This window comes from Trematomus bernacchii, unplaced genomic scaffold (assembly GCF_902827165.1).
Source record: "Trematomus bernacchii unplaced genomic scaffold, fTreBer1.1, whole genome shotgun sequence".
NCBI lineage: Eukaryota > Metazoa > Chordata > Actinopteri > Perciformes > Nototheniidae > Trematomus > Trematomus bernacchii.
In genome coordinates this window covers 1,228,809-1,254,408 of record NW_022987735.1, presented here as the reverse complement: position 1 = coordinate 1,254,408, position 25,600 = coordinate 1,228,809, and the positions used below count along the sequence as shown (strand labels likewise).

Genomic DNA, 25,600 nt, shown 5'->3' with positions numbered 1-25,600 from the left:
CCTTGTGCATGTATAGCTCTAGCGATTTGCTTGGTAACACCTTTAAAATTCCAGGAAAACCAATATATGTGAATGACCTCCATCCTGTATCTATTCCCCCCTCAGGTAATGCTGTTCGTTGTGTCCTCGAAGTTCTGTGGCCATTTGTGATCATGCATTTGCCACACATAAGACAATTTTATCTTAATTCACTTAATTGTTTAGTGATTTTTATCAGGAAAGCAAGAGATGCCGCTTAATTATAGTACTTAAAATATCTAGGATACACCAGCTTAAACATGTTGCTCTTGTCATTTTCTCTGTAATAGCTTTTAAATTCCAGGTAAAGCAGTGTACATGAATGACCTCCATCCTGTATTATTTCCCCCTCAGACCTCGGTGATGCTGTTTGTTGTGTCCTCTGCCTTCTGTGGCCATCGCTGTGTGTTCATGCGTGTAAGCAGTTGGTGGAGAGCTGTGTCAGTGCAGGGTTTTTATGCTGGAGGGAAACGCGATCCATCACAGCCAGGGTTGTTACCCAGGTGCCTGAGCACAGCCTTGCACAGTCATCTCATCTCACCCTTTCCTTCTTTTATGACAGGCAGCTCAGGGAAGGACCTTCAAATTACCATCCCCTGAAAAATACACCGCTGTACGAATGCAGTTACACAGAAAAAATACACCCATAGGAACCGGTGTTAGGTTAAGATAAAGAGCGTACCGGCAATTTTACTAATCAGAATTTGCTGCTAATCAAGTCTTGGAAATTGAGCAGGTGCATATCAGTCCAGATCTGTGTTGGAATGATGAGACAGAGTACATGTTACTGACTAAATATCCTTGATCCTCAGGCTGTAAGAGAAACAGCAGATTTACTCAGATCACAATCAGCTAATCTTCATATAATGAGGAGGCGAGATGCAGCGAGGTTCAGTGATGGGTTTTAATTACATACTCTCTCAAACAGTTTTATACAGGATCAACAGTGGAATTATATTAATCTAGGGAATATCCTCAGGTCCTCCGGGAGTGACCGACACATTGCTGCATCGGTTTTACAGTACTTGACCATAGGCATGAATGTCTGCAGTGCATTTTTTATGCTGTACATGTCATGAAAATGATTTTAAGCCATGACAAATCAATAAGCAGCAATCGGGTTTAAAGCAGTCTCTCAGCTGTGACCTGCATGATTTAAACAGATGTTATGGTACAGCAGAGTGGGGGGGACGAGGACGACACACACAGCACTACAAGGTAGAAAGGGAGGAAGAGGCTTTGAGAAGAGGCATCAAAGGGAAAGAGGGCACAGTGAAGACAGAGCAGAAAATGTGTATCGCCTGTGGGGGATCCATAAAACCAAACAATCAAGCACACGATGATAAAAGCGTTTGAAACAAATGAACCTAAAATACCCGGGGTGTAAAATAATACATAAAAGTACATCCTATTGACAGCGAGCTTCCAGTTGGATACTTATATATATATATATATATATATGCTATTTTATTCATCATTATAGGTATTTTGTAGATTAAACACTAGGCTAAATCTTTGCAACATATAACGTACTTCTTAGCATTTTTTAACCATATATACTGTCTTTGTGCGTACATCTTAAATATAACATGCATTTACATACAGGATACACAATACTGTATGGCTTAAAGTAGGCCCACATGTACCAATGTTACTTTAAACAGTATGCAATTACACATTTGATTAATAGCTGCATTGTTAAAGGTGCAAATTTAGATTCTGATAAATGTCTCTAGCAATAAGTGCTCAAATTAGCCTTGATTTTACCATTTACAAAAATAAGTCATTACTTGACATCTAAGTTTTACAGTGTTACAGATTGCTAGCTTAGCTTGACAAATACTGCACAATACCACATATATCCCATCTACACGTTTTCTGAAAAAACAACTTTTGGAGGATATGCTGGTGGTCATAACAAATCTTTATAAAAGAAAGCAAGTGGTTAAAAATGGATCACTTGGTTTAACAGTCTGTTACTGGCTACTGTGAACGTGTACAGTATTTGTATAGAGCAATATTTACTTGAAAAAAGTTAGATGTGAAGATTGATACCATTCTCATATCTCTATGAAAAGGTTAGCTAGAGACAACAGCTAGTTAGCTTAGTTTAGCAAAAAGTCTAGAAATTATAAATAGTTAGAGAGAACATGCAATCCATTTTCAGTCTTTTTACGAAGCAACCACTAAACATCTTTATATTTACCGTACAGAATTAGATCCTCGTTAAATGAGAAAATCGCTACCATTTAATTTGTTGCAGATTATTCTGGCAAGAAAGCAAATAAGCCTTTTTTCCCAAAAGGTTGAGCTCTACCTTTAAATGTACAAGCCGCATTTGCTAGCAAGCTGACCGTGAATCCCTGTCACCGGAGCCCCCAAATCCACGTCCATTTGACACGTCCTTGAATGCAACACAGTGATAAGTTGAGTGCTTCCAACAAGAATGGCAACCAGATGCATTTTCATGCAAATTGCATCCCTTAAAACACTAAACTCACAATCAAAGTGTGAAGTATGATAGAAGCGGAAAGTAGTGTTGGGTATGTTGGACACATACTTATATGTTCTGAAGAGATACAGGTGAAGATCTTAACGATTTTGACACACCAATAATGGAACTATGACTTATTTTAGGCAAAGAGTTTCCATGTGAAGTAAAGGTGGCCTGTGTTGGACCTACACCTTGGAGGATTTAAAGGACACCCCGTTGTACATGTCAGCCCTGAGCTGGGCCCACTCTGTCATCTTCTGCACGGAGCCTTTCTCCCGGGTGAGGATGCGAGCAACTTTCTTCAGCTTCTGCTCGTTCCTCTCCAGATAACGGAGGCCCTCAGCCTGCAGCAGATTGAGCTTCTCTTGCCGGTTCTCATCCATCGAGATGTCCTCACTCATGTAGGGGTTGAAGCGGAAATAAGTGCCGTTGGGGAGGAAAGCATCAAGCATGACGTGAACCTCTGGAGGGAGGAAGAGAGGTGAGAGTGAGTTCACACGAAAAAACAAACATACAATTTGAAAGTGAGACCAAAATTATAAACAAACGATTATGTCCCTAATAGTCTCAATATGTACAAACGCTGAAATATTTTGTAACGAGTGAGAAAGTAAAAACGTGTCTGTGACTGCTTTACATGTGTTGCAGACTAATCACTCAAGGCTGAGATGGTGAGCTAATACCAAGTGAAAGTGTCTGGCTTGTCAGTCACGGTGGTTTCCAAATGCTACGTCTGAGAGGTTTAAAATCAACAAGATGCAAATGCATGCTAACAGGCTGCGAGTAGCAATAACAGGGTAAATATGCCTGAAGGATCCAATAAAGGTGACGGAGGTTGTTTCTGTCTGTGTTCCCACAGCAGTGCAGAAGTTCAGACACAGATTCAGTCAGAACTAGATGCCTTTCAGTCTGAGGAGCATAAGTCTACACAGAGTATTTTATTTAAAAGGTTATATAGAGAGGGTTTTATGGACTTTTATTTCTTGACTTGCTTATTTTATTAGCTCCACGTACTGTATTACATTATTGCATTTTGAAAGAATATGTTCTGAAAAGTAAAAATAAGATAAGCATTTACTAAATTCTGAAATGACGCAACATCATTTGTCTAATCTAGAGATGTAATATGTTTTCTATCTAATTATTATTCACTGTTTTTCTCAATGTACTACCCAAAGTTTGTCTCTGCTTTTCAGCTCTCCGTGTGAAACTTAAGACTGATCAGCGTAACAAGTTAGGTGACAACTGTTAAAGACTCTGATTTTCCCTATCGCCTAAAGAAATGACCATGTTGGCAGCAGTCTCTCAATTTCCACAGCTGTTTAAAACACTTACATCACAGATTTGACACTTGTATATTCACTTAATGAATTAAAGTTATATTGAATACAAATCAGTTTACATAGGGAACAGGTGAGTCACCTTCTAATGCTAGGTTATTTCATCCTGATGAAATATATTATGAAGAAAATGCCATGCTTTGTATCGTAAGAATATTCAAACAGACTTCAGAAATATTGTACTTCAGGAAAACTACTCTAGATACTTAATTACTACTCCAATAACTGAGTTTAGAGCACAAACAGATATGTGCAGAAAGCCTGCATCTATGGGTTCAACAAGCTCACTGCCATGGGCTTTTACCACAGGCTAGCATTTCTTTTGCAGGCTCATAACACTCTGAGCATCCCAATATGTAAGCAAATAGTTTACAGGTATTGCAAGTTTCCACAAAAACCAAAAATTGCCAATAAATAACTTTGTGAAACACAGAGATTCGAATTATAAAACATATTTGTTCCATTTTAGTTCCGGATGTCTAGACTGCAGCTCCACCTTATGGAGTATCTCATTTTTTAGACTGATCGAGTTTGTGAATGAGAACAAGCCAGTTCCATCAGGAGCTTTGTTTATACATCTAAACCCCCATTAGATCAGCCTTATCTGTTTACAACAACAAGCTTTACTGATACAGCCATGACAAAGCAGGAGGCTTGTGAACACTGAGACAGGAGGGAAGCTTTTGAAAAAAAGTAAATATGCGATAAACACTTTTGCTAATCTGCTGTTTCTTAATAACAAAGCCTGTTGGAGAGCTGGGTAGAGCTTAATCCCGAATACAGAAGGAACAAGTGCAGAGAGGCATCTAGGTCACCCTCAGCACCACGGAGCAGCAACAGGGGGGGGGACCGAGCCAAATTTAGGCTCAGCAGAGGTGCCCATGTCCAGAGGTGATAAGGAGACGGAAGGGGGCTACTACAGAGGGCCAGGATGGGACGTATCCAGAACAAAGTCAAGCTGCAGTGCAGTGTTTTCTACACATCAAAGCCCAGCTCCTTCTCTCAGAACAGACAGAGACAAAGGGCATAATTCATTTAAGTCTTTGAACATTCTGATTATAGTCTGTATTCATTTAATCTTCATGTGCAGACAAAATAAAATGAAGGTAACTACAGTAAATCAGCAATGCAACCAATGCCTAAATAGATGCTATGCATGCTGGCAAGTTTGATATTTTGAACAGTGTGCGCCTTTGTTGATCCAGCTTGTCTGTATTTGGCACGTTGCGTCATCATTTTTGGGACATATTAAGTAGTGTTTCCACATGTTGGACAGAAATAAGCAGACGTTGTTGACACTGTGCCAGCTGGCATTTGTTGCTTCAAATGCTCCCAAATGAAATGTTGAGAGCCAGACCTCTTTAATAGTTAATCAAATCAACAATATGTAACCCTTTTTGCTGTAGTGTTAATAATTGGGATCAAAAGGGGGAATGTGAATATGTATAATCACACTTCCACTATTCAGAAGGTGGATGAGAGACACATTTGTTTAAAAATGAACTAAATGAAAGCTAACTTCATATCCACAGAGGAGATTATACAATTGGTGGAATATCCCTAAATTACAGTAAGTTTATTTAGTAGTTTCAAGGTTTATGTTTATACACGTTATATTGATAAAGAACCAACGAATATACAGTTCATTTGAATGATGTGTACATTTACCAGGGTATATGCAGGAATCCTGAAGTCCAAATGTAAGACCTTTTAAGACCTTTTTTAAGACCCTTTCCATACATTTTAAGACCTCATCGCCACTTTGAGTTCTAACCGGTTACATTGGCGACACACTTTACCTCACATTTACTATATACAGTATTGATTGTCCTTCCTCCTTATCTTCCAACCATTTGGACGCAGACTTGCATTTCCCCATAACGATGTTGTTTAACAACCGGCGTAAACGGACCTTCGCTCGCTATCAAGCAGTGAGCGTGCGATGTCCTGTTCAGATGACGTCAAATCCAACGGGATGCCATAACTAAACTACACAGAATCACACTACACACCTACGCAATGATTACATTCAGGCACACTTTAGAATACAACCTCTTTGGACAATTTATATACTTATTGAAAACAAGCTACAAAATGTAATACCTTGGAAAATGCCGTTTAATACTTTTTAATAGCCTTAATTTTCGCTAAATTGATTCATCAACTTTTAATACTTTTTAAGACCCCGCGGACCCCCTGATTTACAGTCCAATAAGTCAGAAAGACCGACTCTCAATTACAATAATGCACCTTTATCATATTGCAGTTACGGTCCCTTACCCTCAGTGTCTGTGGCGCTGCTGATGATATTGTTGAGTTTGGTCTTGAGGCTCGTGGAGGTGGTGCCCTTGCCAGGAGTATCAAAGGCGCGGCCCGTACCGAGTGAGACCACACACTCCAGAGGCGTGTTGGGCCACAAACACTTACTCTCATGGATAGCCAGGGCTGTGGGGTTGTTAATCAGCAGACCTCCATCCTGTGCACAAAACACAAGAAGTGCCATGTTAGAGAATTCTCATATAAACTGTGAATGTGTTCGTGCCAGGACCACAGTCAGCAATTCATTGGCATTTGAAACCTCAAAAAACCTTCATGGATTTTAACCAGTCAATGGATGAAGTTTTAGAAGAACCCTTGACAATACAAAAATAACCAATCAATGTGCAGTTCCAGAGCTGCTTGTAAACGTACAAAGCATCGAGCTACATTTTCCCCCCCCCCCCTCCTTTTTCCTCACAGTTTCAGTCAAACTCGCTTTGATATCGAACAACCGCCCAGGAGTGCTTATGCTTTGGATCCATAGTGTACCCAAGGCGGTGGGGGGGTGGGGGGGGGGGGGGGGTGGGGATAACTGGAGAGGCTGTGGGGATTGTTGAATAGGCATGAGGCTGAGGGGCCGCAGGGCTGTGGGCTGGCAGCAGGATCAAACACACAGGGGCCAGTCCTCATTAAAGAGGCCAGGCTGGGGGGTGGGAGCCGCAGGGCCCCAATTGTCTTGGGACACACTGGAGGGAAGAGTGCTTGTTTTTTACGACTGTATGCATGTGCATGTTTGATCGAGAGACTGCTTAGAGTCAACGCATATAATAATGTGGGTACGTGTCTCCGACAGCATATGTCACATGGACGCACACACATAGGGCCTTGGGGACGAGAGGGGAGGGAACATCCCATCTTTTCAGCACACACAGTGGCGTCAAAGCCAAGGTTGTGATGGGGAATACTGTGTAAAGGCAAAAGGTCTGCTAATCATCCGGGAACCTTGACTGAGGAATTGCATCATCAATCCGAAGACCAGGAACATAGAATTGCAAAAGGGAGATGGCTGTTGCATTTAGACTGGGGGCACTGCATCAAAGAATAGCTCCCATGATAGCAGATGCTTAGAACAATGTTGTGTTACATTGAGAAATACCAAGGAATTCAGCAAAGCAGGCCAATAAAGACAAATCTAAGTCTAAAGAAAGCATGTTTCTCTGTTAGGATGTACTGATCGATTAGGATTGGAACAGTGGTCTCTGGGCTAAATGCTACAGTCAGCATGCTAAAATGCTCACAATGACAATAAAAAGATGCTGATTTTTAGAAGGTATGTTCACCATCTTACACTAAGTGCAGTTTGGCCTGAAGAAAATGCCCTTAGTGTTGCAGGAATTTGGTCATAAACCAATGTACTGCTACCAGAGCAGTAGCTATTAGTATCTATCTCTTTTTCATGAAAACCCATCAAATGTTTGAAACATTAAAAGACCAAGTATTAAAACAATGACTACATTCATCCTCTCAGAACCATGAATGTCTGAACTAAATATCTAACATTTTAGTCTGGACCTACAAGCGTCGCAAAAATGAATAAATGGGAAAGATTACAAAGGGAAATACTTCCAGTCCCTCTGGGAGACACTTTCCGATAGAGGAAGCTTTCAATAATTTCAAAGACGTAATAGTATGATAATTAACTGCATGAATCATTTAAAACCTTATAGTAAGCTATTTAATGAATGTCCTGTGTGAGCCTCAGAGAGCACCCCAGCTCACAGGCTGAGATGGAAGTCACGCAAAGAGGGTTTCACTCGGCCACAAAGCAAGGAGAACTGCTGAGGCAGCTGTTTGACCAAAGCACGTCATTATGAACCAGTAGGGAGTCTGGCAGAGCAAAAAAATGAATCACAGGAGAGGGAGAAAACGCCTGCATTGGAGTTGCTCCTGACGAAGACTTTAGAGGGACTTGAACTGTGGAAGACACCAGACGAACCCAGCTGGAAACAAAACAACTAAGCAGTTTTCTTTATCACTCACACCCTGTCAGAGGCTCCATTTTCTGAACTCAGTGGCAATTATGGCAACAGTCTGGGTCCAGTCACGGGTTCTTTGTGCCGATAGCTCGGGGGCAAGTTTCACAAGCACAGTGGCCGGCCTTGCACACAGAGCAAAGGCATGTAACGTTAGAAGCCAAGTGCACAATGCTCCTGTGAGTGGGGAGTTGAATGCAATAACTTGTCTCCATTACAGTGCACCTGCTCGAGCACTTCAGAGAGTTGTGGAGAAATGTAAGAAAAGTCATATTTTGTGGCAGTGAGGAAGTTTGTGGTGTCACTGGAAGGTAGCTTTTATTTGTCTGTGGAGTTTTACGAAGAATCAATAATTCAGAAGATCATTTGCATCCGTCACCTCTTTCCACAGCTGTCATGAAGAAATCGTACTAGTCTCGACATGCACTGAGATGCTGAAGCTGCAGTGCTAAAGCTGAGATTTCCACACTTGGCCCGGTGCCACATTCTCACACAAGGGGTTTATGAGGCCCAAGGCATATTTGGACACAGATTTAAGTTAGAAACAATGATCTACTTAGGACAAGCTGCAAATAAGCTTTGCATAGAAAATGACCAAACACATGCTGCCTGTCAAAACACGCAGCATGACGCAAGGCAAAGGTCACTTCCATTTATGTGGATTTATAGCTGTAAATAATGCTAATAAAAGAACGTTTCAACACATTGATGTCCTCAGAGAGCAATCCCTTAAAAGTGGAGACCATCTGACGGAAGTTATATACGTCAAGAGTCTGAGCGGAAACTGTATGTCGAGTTTGAATCCTGTCTTCCTGAAAGGCTTAATGATTTCCTTTGACAGCGTTCCTTAATTCCGGCGGGGGCTGATTGTTGATGCTCCAGAGGATCGCAGTTCCTCTGGCCTCGCCTTTGCCCTTCAGGCTCTAACGGCTGAATCACAAATCAGCTCCGCATTGTCCTGTAGCTAGTATAAAGCATCTATTCAACTCATTAGGACGTGTACACCTTCGGGAATATGTTTCGCAATTTTCCGATTGGCCAATTAAACTGAAATATTGCTTTCAAAAGAAACCGTTCTTGCAGCGTGTTGTCAAATAAAAACTACTGAGATGATACGAGTCATGATAAATAAACAAAAATTAAGACGTGAGGTCCCCTTGCATTGCTGTTGGAAAATTGCACCGCAGTCATTAACTTTTGGGAGCTTATCTTCATTGTGCCAGTGTAAGCCGTCTTGAGAGCGAGTGCTGATTTGAATAGGAAAGAGGTGCTATCGCCAGGATCAGTAAAAGTCATTTCACGCACCAGTGTATGTCAGCTCCTATTAAGTGGGACAGCAACCTTCTTCCTCTTCATTCAGACCGTGTGCCTCTCCCGGCCTCTCTCACCCAGGGAAGGCTTCAATGCCCTCTTGTGTGAGGGTCATAATGAGCGGCCCCAACACAGGAGAGAACAGAGTGCCTGCTCAAATCTAAATGAGGTGAACCTTCGACATACATCTGGGGAAGCGTTCACATCACAGTCCCAATGAGCAGCTGTAGTCATTAAGATCTCTTCTTCGGCTTCAGTGACCGAGCTGGACTAAAGGGCTGTCATGATTTATTATGAGGCCCTGCCAACGAGGCTCCATTCTCTGAAGTGATTAATTAGCGAAGCATTACATAAGACCAGGACATCTGATTATGAGACAATAACCACACTGTTTTCCCCAGTGATGGTCATTCAATCGATAAACTAGATAATTAGGCGGCTATGAAAAACTCTCTCAATACTTTGCACAAATCTTTCAAATCAATCCTCGCAGTTTGCACATAAAAGAAAGTGTTCTCTCACTCTATGTAATCAGTCAAATAAATCTGCTCATTGAAGAAAATGAATTGCTTAAATGGCATCCAATCCACACAAAGGATACCATTGTCACCGGGGGAAGATGAGAATGACAACGCAGTCGGTGTGGTGACTCTTAAGGTCGAGTCAGAGGTCTTCATGCCATATTATGCAATTACCGACCGGTTCTTCTCTGCTTTATAGGTCCCAAAGGGTCACATGGAGGTTCAAGTCATCTTCCCAAGCTGTCAATAAAAGGAGAGCCTCATGTGCGAGTGCCAACTTTGCCCCGGGCATGCAAAGAAATTGAGATCTACTGTGCACGGTTAGCTTTTCCCACACATTCGGTGAATACATGACCACACATGTGCATCCAGTATTGAAACAATGAATCATCCCGGTCGGCTGTAGCCATTCAGATTAAACTGTGACAATTCCTGCATTGATATAAATGGGTGCAGTCAGAACACCTCTCTCATATTTACTCAGTTTAGATTTCCTTGAGGCTCTTTAATGTATATTTGACAACTTCATATTGGAAAGAATAATTTTTCTGTCCATCATGTAGTGAACCATGTAAGGCTAATTTCCCTGCTGCACACAGGAGAGGTGACTGTGCACACACACTCTTGCATATCAATGCATTTGAATGCAGGATTCAAAGCTGTGATTTGTACCAAGGAATCTCATTGGGAGCTGCTGCAGTGAGAAGCTTGCTAAGTGTGGTGCACTGTGGGAATACAAAAGGTTTAGGGACAGAGGAAGATGTGGGCAACATAATTAGGGGACTGGCCAAGTGTGGCAATGTTTGTGCATGACTGAAAACACATGAATACAACAGAACAAAAAGAGCAGTCAGTGCAGGAAACAGAGTGACAACGAGAGACTCACTGTTTATACTTAAAGGACAACAATTCTGAGTCTTTCTGGGAGGAGCGAAATGTCTGCAGCAAGGCTCAAAGTCTGAGCTTCATCCTCCAACCGCCGAGCTCTTTGGGCTTAACACAGGAGGGGAAGACTGGGATGAGGAAGAGGCTAGAAGCTTAGATTTATACTCTCTGTCGCCTCCCAGAATCCACCACTTCTCCTCCTCTTTGCCTCATCTGAGAGGCGCTGCGGTGCTGAGCATGTCATTTATGAGCAATAACTTTGCCTCCAGTGGCCTTTACAAGAGAGAGAGGGAATTGAGAAAAGGTGATCCAAAGGTTATGTCTTCTTGAATGGCACTTTTGGAATGGCAATTAAGTGAGACCCTCTTTCTCCTCACACAGAATCAAGACATTCTGAGACTATTAGGCCGTTTCTCAATGTCGAGTATACCTGCTGCAGAGCCGCTATTTCAAGTATACTACGTCATCGAGTGTCGCCGAAGGACTGTTTAAATGCCCAGCATTCGGCGCCACTCGATGACGTAGTATACTTGAAATAGTGGCTCTGCAGCAGGTATACTCGACATTGAGAAACGGCCTTAGACTCTTTGATGAGTCACTCCCTCTGCCATTTATAAGCAACACAAATATGGGAGTGCCGATGTGACCTGCTCCATTTTAAGGCTGTGTGAAGTCTTTCTGCTGAGCGTTGTGCCATGTTAAAGCCCTCAAGAGCTCACACTGAGGGTGGTGGCCCACTGATCCCATGCCTCCCATCAAATGCTGGCAGAGGTGGGCACAAAACATGCTCCCATTCCTCCACATCCACTCAGGAGACGCCATGGCAACTAGGCGTAAAAAAATGGGGTCCTCCTCGCCATTCTACGCATGCTCTGGCATCCATTGTGAAACGTCGGGAGTCTTCTACTTCTGTGTTCTTTAAAGCAGAGATAACTGAGGGAGCTTTAATGTGGAACCACCCTCCCTTCATCTCTCTCTTCATTTGTTTTGCTCCTTTCCCCTTGTTCCCCCTCACTAAGTCGTCTTCTTCATGGCTGTGGTAGCAAGTGTGAGGCTTTGATAACACCGTGACTGTTCTGCTTCAAAAGGTCTTGCTACAAGTCACATTTTCCCCTGCGTTTACCAGTTTGAATCTGAAGATATGATTGCACGTTTTCATTTACAGTATCACAAAAACATCAACGAAACAATCACAACCTTCTCGAAACGCCGCTTGTGAATTCCAGCATTCGTTCAGCACATGGCGCCGCGACTCTCCTGCGCTCACCGTACAAAAGGATGATTGTTTAGGGCTTGAATTAAGTGGAATACTCTGTGGGCGTTTGTGGAAAAGAGCGAGATGACTCTCTCTCTAGGGAATCCTGACATCACACAGACAGCATGTTATACTCATGGCTGGCTTCAGTGGCTCAAGTAGCCAATAAAGAAAGCCATCAGGCTGGGTGGCCGTCTGAAGCTGCCGAGGTTCACATGGAAATTAAATTGGCTGACAGCGCTGCGAAAAAACGTATTTTAGAAGGAAAGTTATTACAACTGCTCTACTTTGACTTTCACAAGATGACACTGTTCAGTCCAGTTTAAAAAAATGATATCTTAAGTATTTTCATCCTGGTTTAAGCGAGTTTTAACGAATACAAAACTGATAGTCTCTTTATATCTCTTGGTGCCGCTAAAGACACAATGGATGCTTCTGCAAGTTGTTTTATTCATTTCATTCACATCTCTATATACTGTTTTCCATTGCTTTTCTGGTTGTGAAATGTTTTCATGAACAAAACAAGATCTTAAATCATGAAATCATGTTTTTCAGCTATGGCTGATAGAAGGAAAGGCTGTGGAGGTAGAATAATATGTGAGGACTGCTCACTGAAAGATATTTTAAGCAAGCACAATTACTGTAAGGTGCACTTTTTCTACATAACTTCACCTCCAGTGGGAATTCCGATGTATGAAATAATAAACAGACTCAACTTTTTTTCAAAATGTACTGGTTCAAGGCCTCATATTGATGTTTTGATGTTCAAATCTCTTTTGGAAAAGCAAAGCATAGCAAAACAAATGCTAGTAGAATACCTTCAGTCATGGTGAACACACGAGTAAAACATTTTAACTAAATCAAAAGGATAGAAAGTGGAACAAACGAGCAAAAGCACAAATCACACAGGAATTACCAGTCAAGGCAAAACACCTCCTAAAATACTCTCTGGCTGGAGAAAAACAAGAACGAAGCAACAAAAAGTGTTACTAAATCAGGACAGAAGCTCTCTTTCTCTAATTTCATATTTATTTTGTCATTCAGAAGTTTCTTTATCGCAGATATGAAATGATAGTGAAACATTTCACATCAAATGTATAACATATTTAGCTCCTGATGGTGTCTCATCCTCTCACAGTATGAGGTTTCCCTGCTAGCGGCTAACACATTTTGAAATAGCAGTTCCATAAAAAGGTTGTCTGTCGTCTCATTCTAACGAGGCAGATGTGGCACTCAAACAATCGCGTGTGATGAAGGAAACGCTGCACTGTGCTAATGTATGCATCTCAGAGTATAAGCGGAGACCTGCTAGACGACAAGCTGGGGAAATCTTCCCACTACAGGTGGCTTTTCATCACATAGTCTCTTTCATTCTCTCCCCCTGAAGCCCCCCCACCACTCACCTACGTAACTAACACAGTTTCCAATTAAGAGTGTGGGAGCGTGCCGACATGGGATATTGCCTTTGATGCAAACACATGCTCATTCACGCGTGCCGTGTCTACGTTAAGTCGTCAGTCTCTACACCCCGTATGTGTTTTGAATGTCGCTTGAAGGGGATATTGAATTCCTCAAGTGACAGGTCAAACACAGGCTACTTAGACTGAATAATAAAACAGGTGGAGCATAGTGACTTGCAATATTGTTCTTTTGTGCTTTCTTATCTCTTTTTTCATAACGCACTTTCCTGAAATATTCTTTTTTTAAAGAGGCCCGAGGCTATTATGCTCATTTTCAGGCTACATTTGCATTTTGTGCCTCTACTGTGACATGTTGACATGCAAAAAAGGTCTTTATTTAAGTTACTCATACTGATTGTTGTGATTGGTTAACCGCTTAGACGTCACGTACAATGTGTTGGAGTTCTAGCCAATAGAAGCGCAAGTGTTACATAGTGACGTCACTATGTTAAGGAAGAAAACAAAGGAGTCCAATCGAGGCACTTCAGGCACGGAGGTGTGTGTGGGAGAGGAACTCCCTCTTTCGTGAACTTTGGGATGTTAGCCATTTACATGCACAAAAGCCACACTACAGGAAAGGGAAACCAAAAAGCATAAAAGGCACTTTCTATGATTCTATGCCTCTACTCCTGTGGTTTGTCGTTTCTACTGTGCTCTCTTCTGACTTAGGCCTTGCCGAAAAGGTAAAGGCAGACGGAGTAGCCTTGGATATTGATCAGTCAAACGGTAGAGTGCAGTGGTGGTTTGCTATGTCTCTGATGGCTAATGCATACCTGTTTAGTGGAGACGGATTTAAGTGCGTCTCACTGCGACTCAATCTACCGTCAAGATGTAACTGACTGGAAATAAGCCCTGACAGGACGGAAATGGAGTTCCTTCCTCTCTCTCTTGCTGTGCGGAGGATTTTTCTCATTAGTCTGCCTCAAAATCCTTCAGACTCTCCACTGTCAACACTGACTGCATAAAGGGCATTTAAATCCTGCAGCCATACAATGAGCCCTGGATTACTGTAGCAGAGGACTGCAGTTAAATTGTCAGAACTAGGTGTGTAAATATATGGTGTGAATGTGAAACAAGGGGTGAAAGAGAACATGAATACAAAATACATCTTCACAGGTAAAATTAACATTATATTCCACACTATTTCACAGGTGAAGCAAAGGTCTTTAAGCGGTCTGCACTGTGGTACACAGAGGACTTGTTTGTGCAATATGTTCATGCCTCTTAACCAAACAGTTGTTCAAATGTACATTTATTGAGTACAAATATTCAGGAAAAGCTTAAGAAACAAAAACATTGTCGAACAACATCTTTGCAAAAGAGAAATATGTGTTTCGCAATACTGAAGATACCCCCTAAATTAGACCAAGTTGAAGTAAATAAAATGGAAAATGGACTTATGGCTTGCCGGTAAGTATTAACACATGGGTACTTTAGGGACCTGACAATTTACTATGTTATTTTGAACATGATCATGAAAAGAAAAGCTGTTTTGTTTGGAGTCTTCCCAAACTCAAAACGACTATCTATTTTGCATTTGGACTAAATTGACTAAGCTCGGTTTGACACTTCTTGACTCAAGGACTTAAGTACATTTGGAAACATTGAGCTTGGTGATACATAAACTGTTCCAATAGCAATGTTTGTATGCATGTCTCAGATTGATCTCGCTGTTTGAGGGCTTGATAGCCCACTCCCCCTCCACACCGCTCCACACTCGTTGGTTTGGAACATCACTTAATGTGGCGGACCCTCCGTGCGAACGCGCAAACGGAGGGGTAGTGTGTAGGGGTAGGGTGTAGGGCGTGGTTTGGGATTGAGCCATAGTCATACATTCTATCACTTCTCATCTTCTGTATCCAACAGTGATGTTGTAGAGATTTGATGTTTTATTTAATCACCAAATGCATTATAATCTGTGGCACCCTATCCACTACCCTGTTACAGTTGTGAGTGACACTGACCTGGTGGAGATCATTTCCCAGAGTGAACTCCTGGAAGTACCCCGGGGCGGCTGATGAGGCGCGGATGGCCTGCCACAGCTGGTGCTGGCACCCCCCCAGGTAGTGAGAGCGCAGCCCAGGCAGCAGGTTGTAGTTCCTGAACACGTAGGCCTTCAGAGGAGTCCCACGGTTCACAATGGTGCTCACCGCTGACACCTAAAGGTAGAGGAAATTACATACAGCTTGACGTTCTTTTTAAAGGTCTCCTATTATACTGTTTTTCATCAATATATTATAGGTCTCAGATATATACAAAACATGTCAAAAACAGATCGGGCATTGTAGCATCCCATAATCCCCTCTGTTTCAGCCCTGTTTCAAAAGAGCTGATTCTCTGTCTGTTGCTTTAGATGAAAATAAGGAGCCACTCCCCACACCCCTCTGCGAGATATTTGGTTAAAAAGAACACAATGGTGCTCTAGGAGGAGATTCAGGTGATAAGGTGTGGGGGGGGAGGTGGGGGTTACCTTGGTTGGTGATTGGCTAATGGTTACACAAGCCAAGAAATCGTTATGATGACATCATAAATTGGCCAAAATCTGATCAGCTCATTTTCAGACAGGTTTTTATATAAATGGACAAAAAGTGAGTGAATCTTTTTTCCTGAAACGTTCAGAATCTCTTTACACAGAGGGGACACATGTTTATGTATAACAGACATGAAAAAAGTGGATTTTGCACAATAGGTGACCTTTAAGCATGAGGCAGCATTTTATATACAGATACAAAATGCAGGCGTAATTTGAAGATCTATATTCTGACATATGAATTTAATATCATCCCAGTTCTACAAGCTTCAGAGGAGTTTGCTGACATATGAAATCCTGTTTACTTGATCCACACTGTCTTTTTATGTTGTAATTTCCTTCCACTTGTCATTTCAGAGGTATGCAAGTCAGCAATAGAGATAGAGAAGGGAGCTTTCTTTTTCATATCCCAGTGCCAAAGGTTCTGTGACCAAAGAGCTTACTGGTTGGAGCCTGAACAGAACAAGATGAAGAAAGAGAAGAAAGATCTTCTAAGGCTCACCTTGGGGCATTCTGGGTTTCTTGAAGTTTCCACCAGAAGGTGAGAGCCCATTTTCTCTCTGTGGAAGGGAAGATAGGAAGATTTTATTTTTGGGGATTAGTGAATGTTTGATGGTAGTAGTACGTGTGACACACTTCTTTTTGCAAGCTTCACAAAATCCTTCTGCTTATCAGTTACTGTAACGGTAGGGATGGGACGATATAGTATGAGCGTAGCTCGCTATTATGGTAAAGATGTGAAAATAAAAAAATATATATTATCATGATAAAAATACTCATACAATGTTGCTATTTTTGTATGTCTTCTATTTACAGTATTAAGGGTTAGGGTCGTGATGATATTTAACACTGTTTGATTGTTTGTATCACACTATAAATAGACATACTTGTTCCTTAACAAAAATACAGAGGTGGGAGTAAGTCCTACATGTGCAAGTCATGAGCAAGTCTCAAGTCTTAACCTACAAGTCTCAAGCAAGTCCCAAGTCACTGTGGTGAGAGTCAAGCAAGTCAAGTCATTGCTCAGGTCAAGCAAGTCACAAGTCAAGTCATACGAAATTCTGATGAATAACCCCAGTTTCCGCATTTAAATCAGTTAAAATATTGTGGTTATGAAAAGGTTAGTTTTATTTTCAACATAAACAGCAATGGAGAGTGGGGCGCTGAAATTATAACCCTCAAGTCATGAATACCAAGTCAAAGTCAAAGTCAAGTCTTTTATCAATGTTAGTCAAGCAAGTCTCAAGTCCAAAAATATGCGACTCGAGTCAAGTCATGTGACTCGAGTCCCCCACGTCTGAAAAAATATAAGGTTAAGGGATTCCTTTACATTTTAGTGCTTTTTAATGAGTTTTAACCTTATTTTGATGATTGGCCAGAATAATGGTGACACAAAATGTACATATTGTCCCATGCTAGCTTGAGAGCAATTTGCGATTGGCATTGTTATTTTCAAAGGACCATTCCACTGTATTAAAAAGTGAAGTAAATGTTGTATCTTAAACAATCTATATATGCATTAAATGACTGCTGACCATATTTTAGCATGCAGAGTTATTCTTTCAAATATTTTTCAGAATGATTACAACCAGCCACAGTTATACTGCAATAAATACATTATTGTTGAATGGCAATATCACTCATTATTACACATCATTTTGACATCAATAAATAGCAGATGTGATGATGTGATGGTCACTTTGATTTACCTCCTAATTTTTATGTTATACTTCAAATTCACTGTGTGTTCACTTTAACTTGCATGGCATTTGAACATGGCTTGAACTGAACTAGGCACAAGAGCTACTCTGCCTTGAAAGACGTAGGCTCTGACCTGAGGATGTTCTCCCAGGCTTCACTGTCATAGAAAGCGTGGTTCCAGCCCATCTTCACAGTGCCAACAATGACGTTCTGCTTGAAGACATCTGAGCCCAACTTCCGGTACAGATCATCACACTCGTTCAGTGGGATCTGGAACACACCTAGCATGAACCCTAAGATAGCACCTGAGGAAGAAAAAAAACACAAAACAATAACATTTAAAGGGGGTCAGTGACTGAGAAGGATTGGTAAACTTTAAATTCAGATATACTACACATATATATTGTTTCACTGTGTTTTTTGTATTGTTATTCTGTCCCTTTTTGAATATTAATATTAATATTTGTAATATTTATACAACTTAATTCCTCTAACTGTGATAATCCATGCACCTTTATTTACCAAAGCAGATTTCTTGTACGTCTAAACCTACTTTGCAATAAACCTGAATCTAGTTCTTAACTAAGCACACTACAGCATACATTTTTAAACAGGAAGTATAAAGCTTCAGTTACTCCGGTGGGAACAAAAATAAACGAGCTAACAGGTTGATCTTTTAGTACTCTCAAGGCCTGAAATTGAAGCTACACTAATTGCCTGATTATCTGTTAGACTAGACGTAACACTTCTCTTGGGTGATCTATTCATAAGAAGATCATTAGATGAACTTTCCCTTCATGATTAAGTTTCTCTGACAGGATTTCTAAGACACTACATTGCTTTCAGGCGGAGAGATGGGGTTAACCTGAGGGATGTGGGTGATCAAACCCGCCAGATGTGGCCCAGATGGGTTTCAACTGTTTGAACATCATTCAATATAGCAGGTTTACATTATGCTATGACAACATTCATAATGTAGCTTCAACTGGTGGAGATTAAGTGTGAAAAGGCTGATAGCAACTTGGGACTAATACAAACTTCTGGTAGTGATAAAGAGCCAAAGTGTGAAATTAAGACAACCAGGCAGCAGATGGAGAAGAACAGTTTAAAATTGCTGCACAGTACCCTCTAGTGGTGGTATGTTATACATGGAAAAAGTGTGAATCCATGTATTGGCAATTCCCTGAAACCAAATGAAGCGTTACAATTGTATGACATATATAATTGTATAATGTCCTTACGAATTTGAACTATTTGAAACTGTCATCTGAGGCCTGTATTGAGTACAGATCTAGAGAAGCGTTGGTGTTTAAATGTAGGTCAAAACAAGAGCAGAGAAACAAATGGGTCAGGGTGTGATCAGTGCTGCCAGTCCAGCCGGCATTATAGCACTCTGCTCATAATCCCAGCACACGCACACCGCACAGAAGTAGGACAGAAAGAAGACACACCTGTGCTGACACCACAAATATAGTCAAAGAGTTTGTAAATGGGTTTGCCGGTCAGAGCTTCCAGCTTATGTAACGTCTGAAGTGCAAGAAGTCCTCTGAAAGTACAAAGTCAGACAGAGATAATAAACACAAGAGAGACACATGAATACAATGACAACCACAACACACACTGGCTACAAAGAGATACAGCTGATTGATTGTATTATTAATTCATATTTTGTATCAAAATGTATATGATTATTACGATTTTATTTTTAATTATTATTATTATTATTATTAATATGAAGATTTTTTTTTGTTGAATATATAAATATTATCGTGAATGTGGACAAATACTGTATTTTAACAATACGGTATTCTGTTTTTTCACATTTGTTATTTTTTATTTGTTATTTTTTAATCTGTTCGAAATAAAGATTGAAATAAAAAATAAAAAAAATAATAATATATATGATTATTACGACATACCAATGTAATCGTGTTAAAATAAAATGTGTGTATACATCTATACCCATATCTCTTGTGTGTGGGAGGAGAGAGGCACAGATTGGTTTTAAACTAGCACAACAAAGACCAATAGTCAATAAATCAGTATCCATTTAACTGAATGTTTCTTGAGAAAAAATGGAATTGTAAGGCAGACTGTTAATAGAAAACGTGAACTGCAATTCAAAGCATGGCCTTCACTGCAGTAAATGCTATTCAGTTCCACTCCACAAAAGCTTGACATCAGTGACTCATAGCTTACAGGAAAGAAACTGAAGAAGAGCCGAACTTGTACCTTAATCCTCCTCCGTCTATGGACAGGATCCTTATTCCTCGACCTTTCACAGGTTGTTGGTAGCCCACCAGAGCGAGGGCTTCTCTGACTGCTGCCCTCAGGCCCGGGTCACTGGCCTGCTTCAGACGCAGCAGGCAAGGGATAACCCTCTCCTGGTAAACACAAAAACATACCGTGGCACTCAGGAGTTGAAAACTAAAAAAGAGGTCAGTCCATCATGATGGGATCAGAGCAGAAATGGAAAGGCAAAAAGGAAGTGGGGTTTGAAATTGTGAAATAGAGTCAGCTGTGGGAGATATTGGAGTATTTGACTAGCAGTGGCGAGCCGTCAGGGCCCTCTAGGCCCTCTGTGAGGGCCTAAGATATTCTAAAAAATAATATTTAAAAACATTTAAAAAAAAAAAAAAAAAATTTAAATATATATATATTTTTAATATTATTTTTGTTATATTTTTCATTAGTTTTACCGAAAAAAAACTTGATTTAATTGTATATAAAATAACATTTCCAAATAAATAAATCCTTCGAATCTGCCTGTTCAGTCTCTGTTGAATGTGAAGGGTTACATGAAAGAATCTCGTCTGTCTGGCCCTCTCTGCGATTCACAGAGGGCCCGCTATAGTAACTGAACGAGAGAGTAATGTCAAATGGCAGTACAATTGACCAATCATATCTTCCCTCTAAATGGGTGGGTTTTATTATTGCGGACTTTATGACAAGTTCCGCCCGCTGTGAAACTTTTCTTGTTTCCATAGCAACAACAACTTCCTGTCAACAGCGTGAACTCGCCTTCAAAATAAAAGCATGCCAAATTACACTTAAGACATACAACTGCAACGAAAGTAACAAACACAATGCAATATCATTTTCAATGTCAAAGAACACAAATTGGGTTCACAGGTGTTGTTTTGTGTGGTAGAGGGTCGCTGTCATTGATGCGTTTTGCACCTTGGGCCGTTGTTTTGATATTCCGCTGAAGTATACGCTGTGACGTAATACCTCTTTTTTTTTCTTTTTTTCGAGGGAATTGGTGGGGGTCAGAGGGCCTACAGTAGGTATAAAGCTCACGGCTCGCCACTGTTGACTAGTTAATAATACATCCTATTCATGTAGATGTTCTCATTACCAGTCAACCTGCATTGCTCCTATTCTGCTACTTGGTTTCTTTCAGCATGCAGGTATGTCAACAAGGGCAAAAACAATCAATGCTTCCTTAATGATGGGTCGATACCAATATCTCTCTCCAATTGGCTTGATATAAACAAGTGTTGCCTGTTTGTGAGTCATAGTTTAATCAGAATGAAGATGGGATGATTTGCCAATGGTAAATGAGTGCACATTAAAACCTCACTTAAATAAGCAGAGCAAAAATGTGGTGTGACCGCATTATTAAATAGTCTTAAGGCTGATCACACCCATAAAACCTTGGTTGTACATAAACATGAAACTGTTGCGATGTAAACTATATAATTGGGAGAAATGTGTGTAAGGTGAATGAGGACATATTTTTGTTACAACATGACTACATTGAGATCAAATTCAATTCAGTCAATAACCACAATGTCAACACATTAGTCTCCTTTAGTTCTGTTGCTATTTGCTAAGATATTAAACAATTTGTTTCCATCTTTATAGTAGGCTTAAAACTGTTCTTGATCTTTCATATAAGACACACATACTCACACCAATAAAAGTGACCTTGGTCTGCATTATATAAGCACTGTATAGGCTCCTGACACATTCACAGATAAGGCAGAGACCTAAATAAAGGCTGCCGTGTGTAATCTGCATGTACAGGAGTTGCTGAGCAGCAACATTAAACAGAAAGCAACACGTATCCTGCTTCCACAGCTGACAAACTGACATTTGCCTGGCATGTGAACATTCTCAAACACAAGCCTTTATCTACATTGTTTACATGCCAATGCTGTTAAACTATTCCTGCCAAATATAACATGATTATATAGGATTCAAACATATGCTACTGTGAACACCGTCTTGGCATCATGAGCCAAAAATAAAAAGGGCTTTTGATGTAACGAGAAGCTTCAGACACAGACGCTGCAGATTGTCAAAAGAATAAAAATAACTGTAGCCGGTTCTGATTCCTCACCTTGACTGCAACGCCACTGGTATCTGGAAACTCCAGGAGATGGTAGCTGAGGTCCTCCACCCTGTTGATGTAGACCCTTACATCTGAAGCCCTGCGGAGAGCCTGAACCAGACCCCGAGTTCGATTGTCCACACTCACCCTGGCAATGATCTAGGAGAAAAAAAACAAGTTAGGTCCAGCAAGTAAGCATTAGCTGGTATCAAAATTAAGAAATCATGATTATTTATATTTTGTATATAACTGAGTTACTAATGTATGTTCTTATTGTCATTTTATTCCTTGCTTTTCTAACTCCCTTGACAAATATGAGAACTAGCAGTTGGAACATCAATACATTTTCAATATCTATAAAAAACACTAACTTACAATCCCCAATATGACTGGCATCATGTTTATGACAAACAGAGCTTGACATGGGCCAGACCCAGAAAAGTAACTTTTAAGCTCCAATCCACTCAAATACTTTGAATATATATTGACTGTATATAATAAAATATTTGTGTAGAACAATAATTGCTTGCGCAGCATATTTCTATATTGTAATAATAACATTTATGGTTACAACATCTATAAAAAGTATCTTGGGCAACAGTAACACCCGACAGCTTAAAGGTGAACCAGTTCCTAAAATCCAAATTGGTTAATTTATTAACAAAAGTATGAAAAAGCTGGCAGTAAAGTTCTGTTATCTTTATAGAATACTGTCAGCAGACATGTACCTTTTCAGTGGGCTTGTCTTTAACCATATTTTCCTACCTAACAACATGAACTGAGCTAAAAACCACATGACATTCATCTGTATAACATGAGCCAGTGGACATGAATCATTTTCCGGCTATCTCCAACATAACATATTAGAAGTTCCCATTTCAATACCCAATCCAGCTTTGACATTAACTGAATGTCAGGTGTGTTTATGGCTATACAAAAAGAAAGCATGGCTTGGCCTGTAACGTAAACACCTTCTGGGGCCCTCTATCTCCACAAGGAGTTATTTTTGAAAACAGTTTCCAAGAAGTCAGGCACATGTCAGCACACTGAACTACCCTTGGACATATAGAGTAGCAATAGCTCTGGTCAAAGTCTAAACAGTAGGCCCCCTCCTATACCAGATACTGAGAACAATCTCATGTGGGGATTAAGTTTCACTCAAACCTAGACACAACCTTTTGTAGACGTACCTTCTCCCTTTGAAGCTGAAGTTTATTGGCTTTCTCCTCTGCAGACTTCTTCTCCTTACTAACTGTGGCCTCAACCTGTTTGACCGGTGCTTCCTCAGACTTCTTTACCTCCACAGCAGCACTTTTGGAGTCTGCTGCCCTAAACCTTGGGACCAGGGGAGCAATGTAGCTTCCTACAAAGGCTTGTACAGTTGGAGCTGAGTAGGACAGGTAGTGTCCTAAACCCTTCTTAGGAGGTGGGATAACTGTAGCAGCAGAGGCTGGTTTATCAAACACTGGTATGAGCTCTCTAGTTTGTCTACCCTGAGAGGAAGCAGAGGAAAAGTCAACATTGTCCCTTTTCTTATCCTGAGTGTTTGTACTGCTGCCAAAGTATGTGTTGATGTGATGGGCCAGGTAGTTGTAAGTGTCATCCAGGTTTACTGAGAAGGTGCTGGGGTGGAAAAGTGCTATGGGTTGTTTGGAAGTTGCGCTGTTGATCTCAGTTTCACCTGGTGAAAGTTTAAGCTCCTCTTGCTTCCTGGCAGGACTGGCTTTGACTGCGGGAACAACACGTCTCACCCTTTTCTCCTTAGGCACAGTCAGGATTGTGCCTGTGACATTCGCTTTGTCAGAGTTGTGGGGATGGGTTGAGGTAGTGGCACTTGCATCAAATGTAGCAGCAGAAGTAGGAATAGAAGGACTGGCAGGTGATGAGTTACATATTGGTTTGGGTGTAGTGGATGTCGAAGTGGGAGCAGCATTAATAGGAGCTGGAGTAAGCGTGACATCACTCTCCTCAGCTTTGGGCGCTGACTCAACACTTGCCTCAGCCTTGGTTACACCCTTTAATGCATTAGGCTTGAGTCTTTCAATTTTGGAGAGAAGTTCTGTATGCCTCCCACTCACAGCTTTAGAAACTGTGTCCAGTGTGTTCCTGACCCGCGACATGTGTTGGCTGAGACCAGCAGACCACCGAGAGGCAGATGTGTTCAAATTCAAGGTGCTGGTGTGGAGTCCAAGCCTTTGTCGAACCTGGTTAGCTTTACAGAGCCATCCCTTACGCCCAGTGATCCTCAGGTGATGGATGTGCCTCCAGCTGAGATAGCCAACCTTGTAGCAATAAGGCTGTTGTACATGAACCCTGCAGTGAGAGGTGCCACACAAGGGAAGAGATGCTGCTGACTTGCGGGCATGTGTTTGACACAAATGAAATGCTCTGCTTATTTTTACCCAGGTATTTGGTGCCCATTTATGACTCATTCTTTCAGGTCACAAGAGTTCGTACCATCCAAAGCAATATTAGGGCTATGCTCTCCCTTTCATTAACCTGGTGAGAAACAACAACAAATAGTAATGTACATGGAGGAATGAAAAACAGTCACAAACAAAATGATGATAATGGCATAACGTGGGATAAAGCTACTAAAACTGCTCCTAAAACTTGCTCCTAGGTGTGGTTTTGTTTAGATTACAAGTAAAATATCTTCGTTAAATGATCCGGAGGACGACACAATAGCTGACTTAACTTCTACTCAGAATAACATGGTTTAACATCAGCAACTAAGGTTAGCTGTTAGCACCGCTAGCTCCGCTAGCTAACACGTAAATAAACCATAGAAGTCACAATAAACATAGCAAAACATACCTTATTATGTCTCGGTATCAATAACGGTAGAAATCCTTTAATATTCTCATTGAGTTACCATCGTTCGTTAACGTTAACACAGAATAACAACGGTCATTCGACCTGATACATTTCCATAATGGCGTAGGACGTCAGTCAAAAGAAAAACAATGATCACGTGACAGGTAATGTGCTCTGCAATTGGCTGTCTACCACTTGCCCCTCAAAAGCCGTCGGTTGATTGGCTGAGGAATTCTCCCCACCTTTTACTGTAGCAGATGATCGACTTTCAAGTGATACCAGAGTACACCGGACTTCTCCCTGGAAGGCGGAGTTCCCACCAACAACTAGAAATGGAACCCCACCCTACTACTTAACACGCGGGATACACACACAATCAAATGGAGCGCTACGCAAATACTTGGAAATGTAGTGACTACTTTTTCCACAAACGTTATAATCACGTAATCGCAGCCTATATATACCTAAAAAAACACTATGAGATCATAGCATGTATAGATATTTATCTAAGTTAAGTCAGCTATTGTGTCGATAAATATTGATATTTATCAATAGTAAGACTTAGCAAGTAGCTACTACTAGTAGCAGTTAGTTTTTAAAACATCATATCGTTGCTGTAAACATCAGGGTCACTATCGGA

The 25,600-nt window shown here is 40.9% G+C and overlaps 1 protein-coding gene across 1 annotated transcript; it reads right to left on the bottom strand.

Moving 5' to 3' along the window:
- Positions 1–908: 908 nt before the first annotated feature.
- On the bottom strand, positions 909–25,083 carry LOC117494995 (calcium-independent phospholipase A2-gamma-like). Its single transcript, XM_034146050.1, has 10 exons — positions 24,961–25,083; positions 23,334–24,642; positions 22,153–22,302; positions 20,040–20,191; positions 19,259–19,353; positions 17,941–18,112; positions 16,609–16,666; positions 15,541–15,735; positions 6,133–6,328; positions 909–2,975 (listed from the first exon to the last, which is right to left on the bottom strand). Exons 2-10 carry the CDS (start codon positions 24,573–24,575, stop codon positions 2,698–2,700), a joined length of 2,538 nt encoding a protein of 845 aa, XP_034001941.1. The 5' UTR covers positions 24,576–24,642; positions 24,961–25,083; the 3' UTR covers positions 909–2,697.
- Between the last annotated feature and the right edge of the window lie 517 nt (positions 25,084–25,600).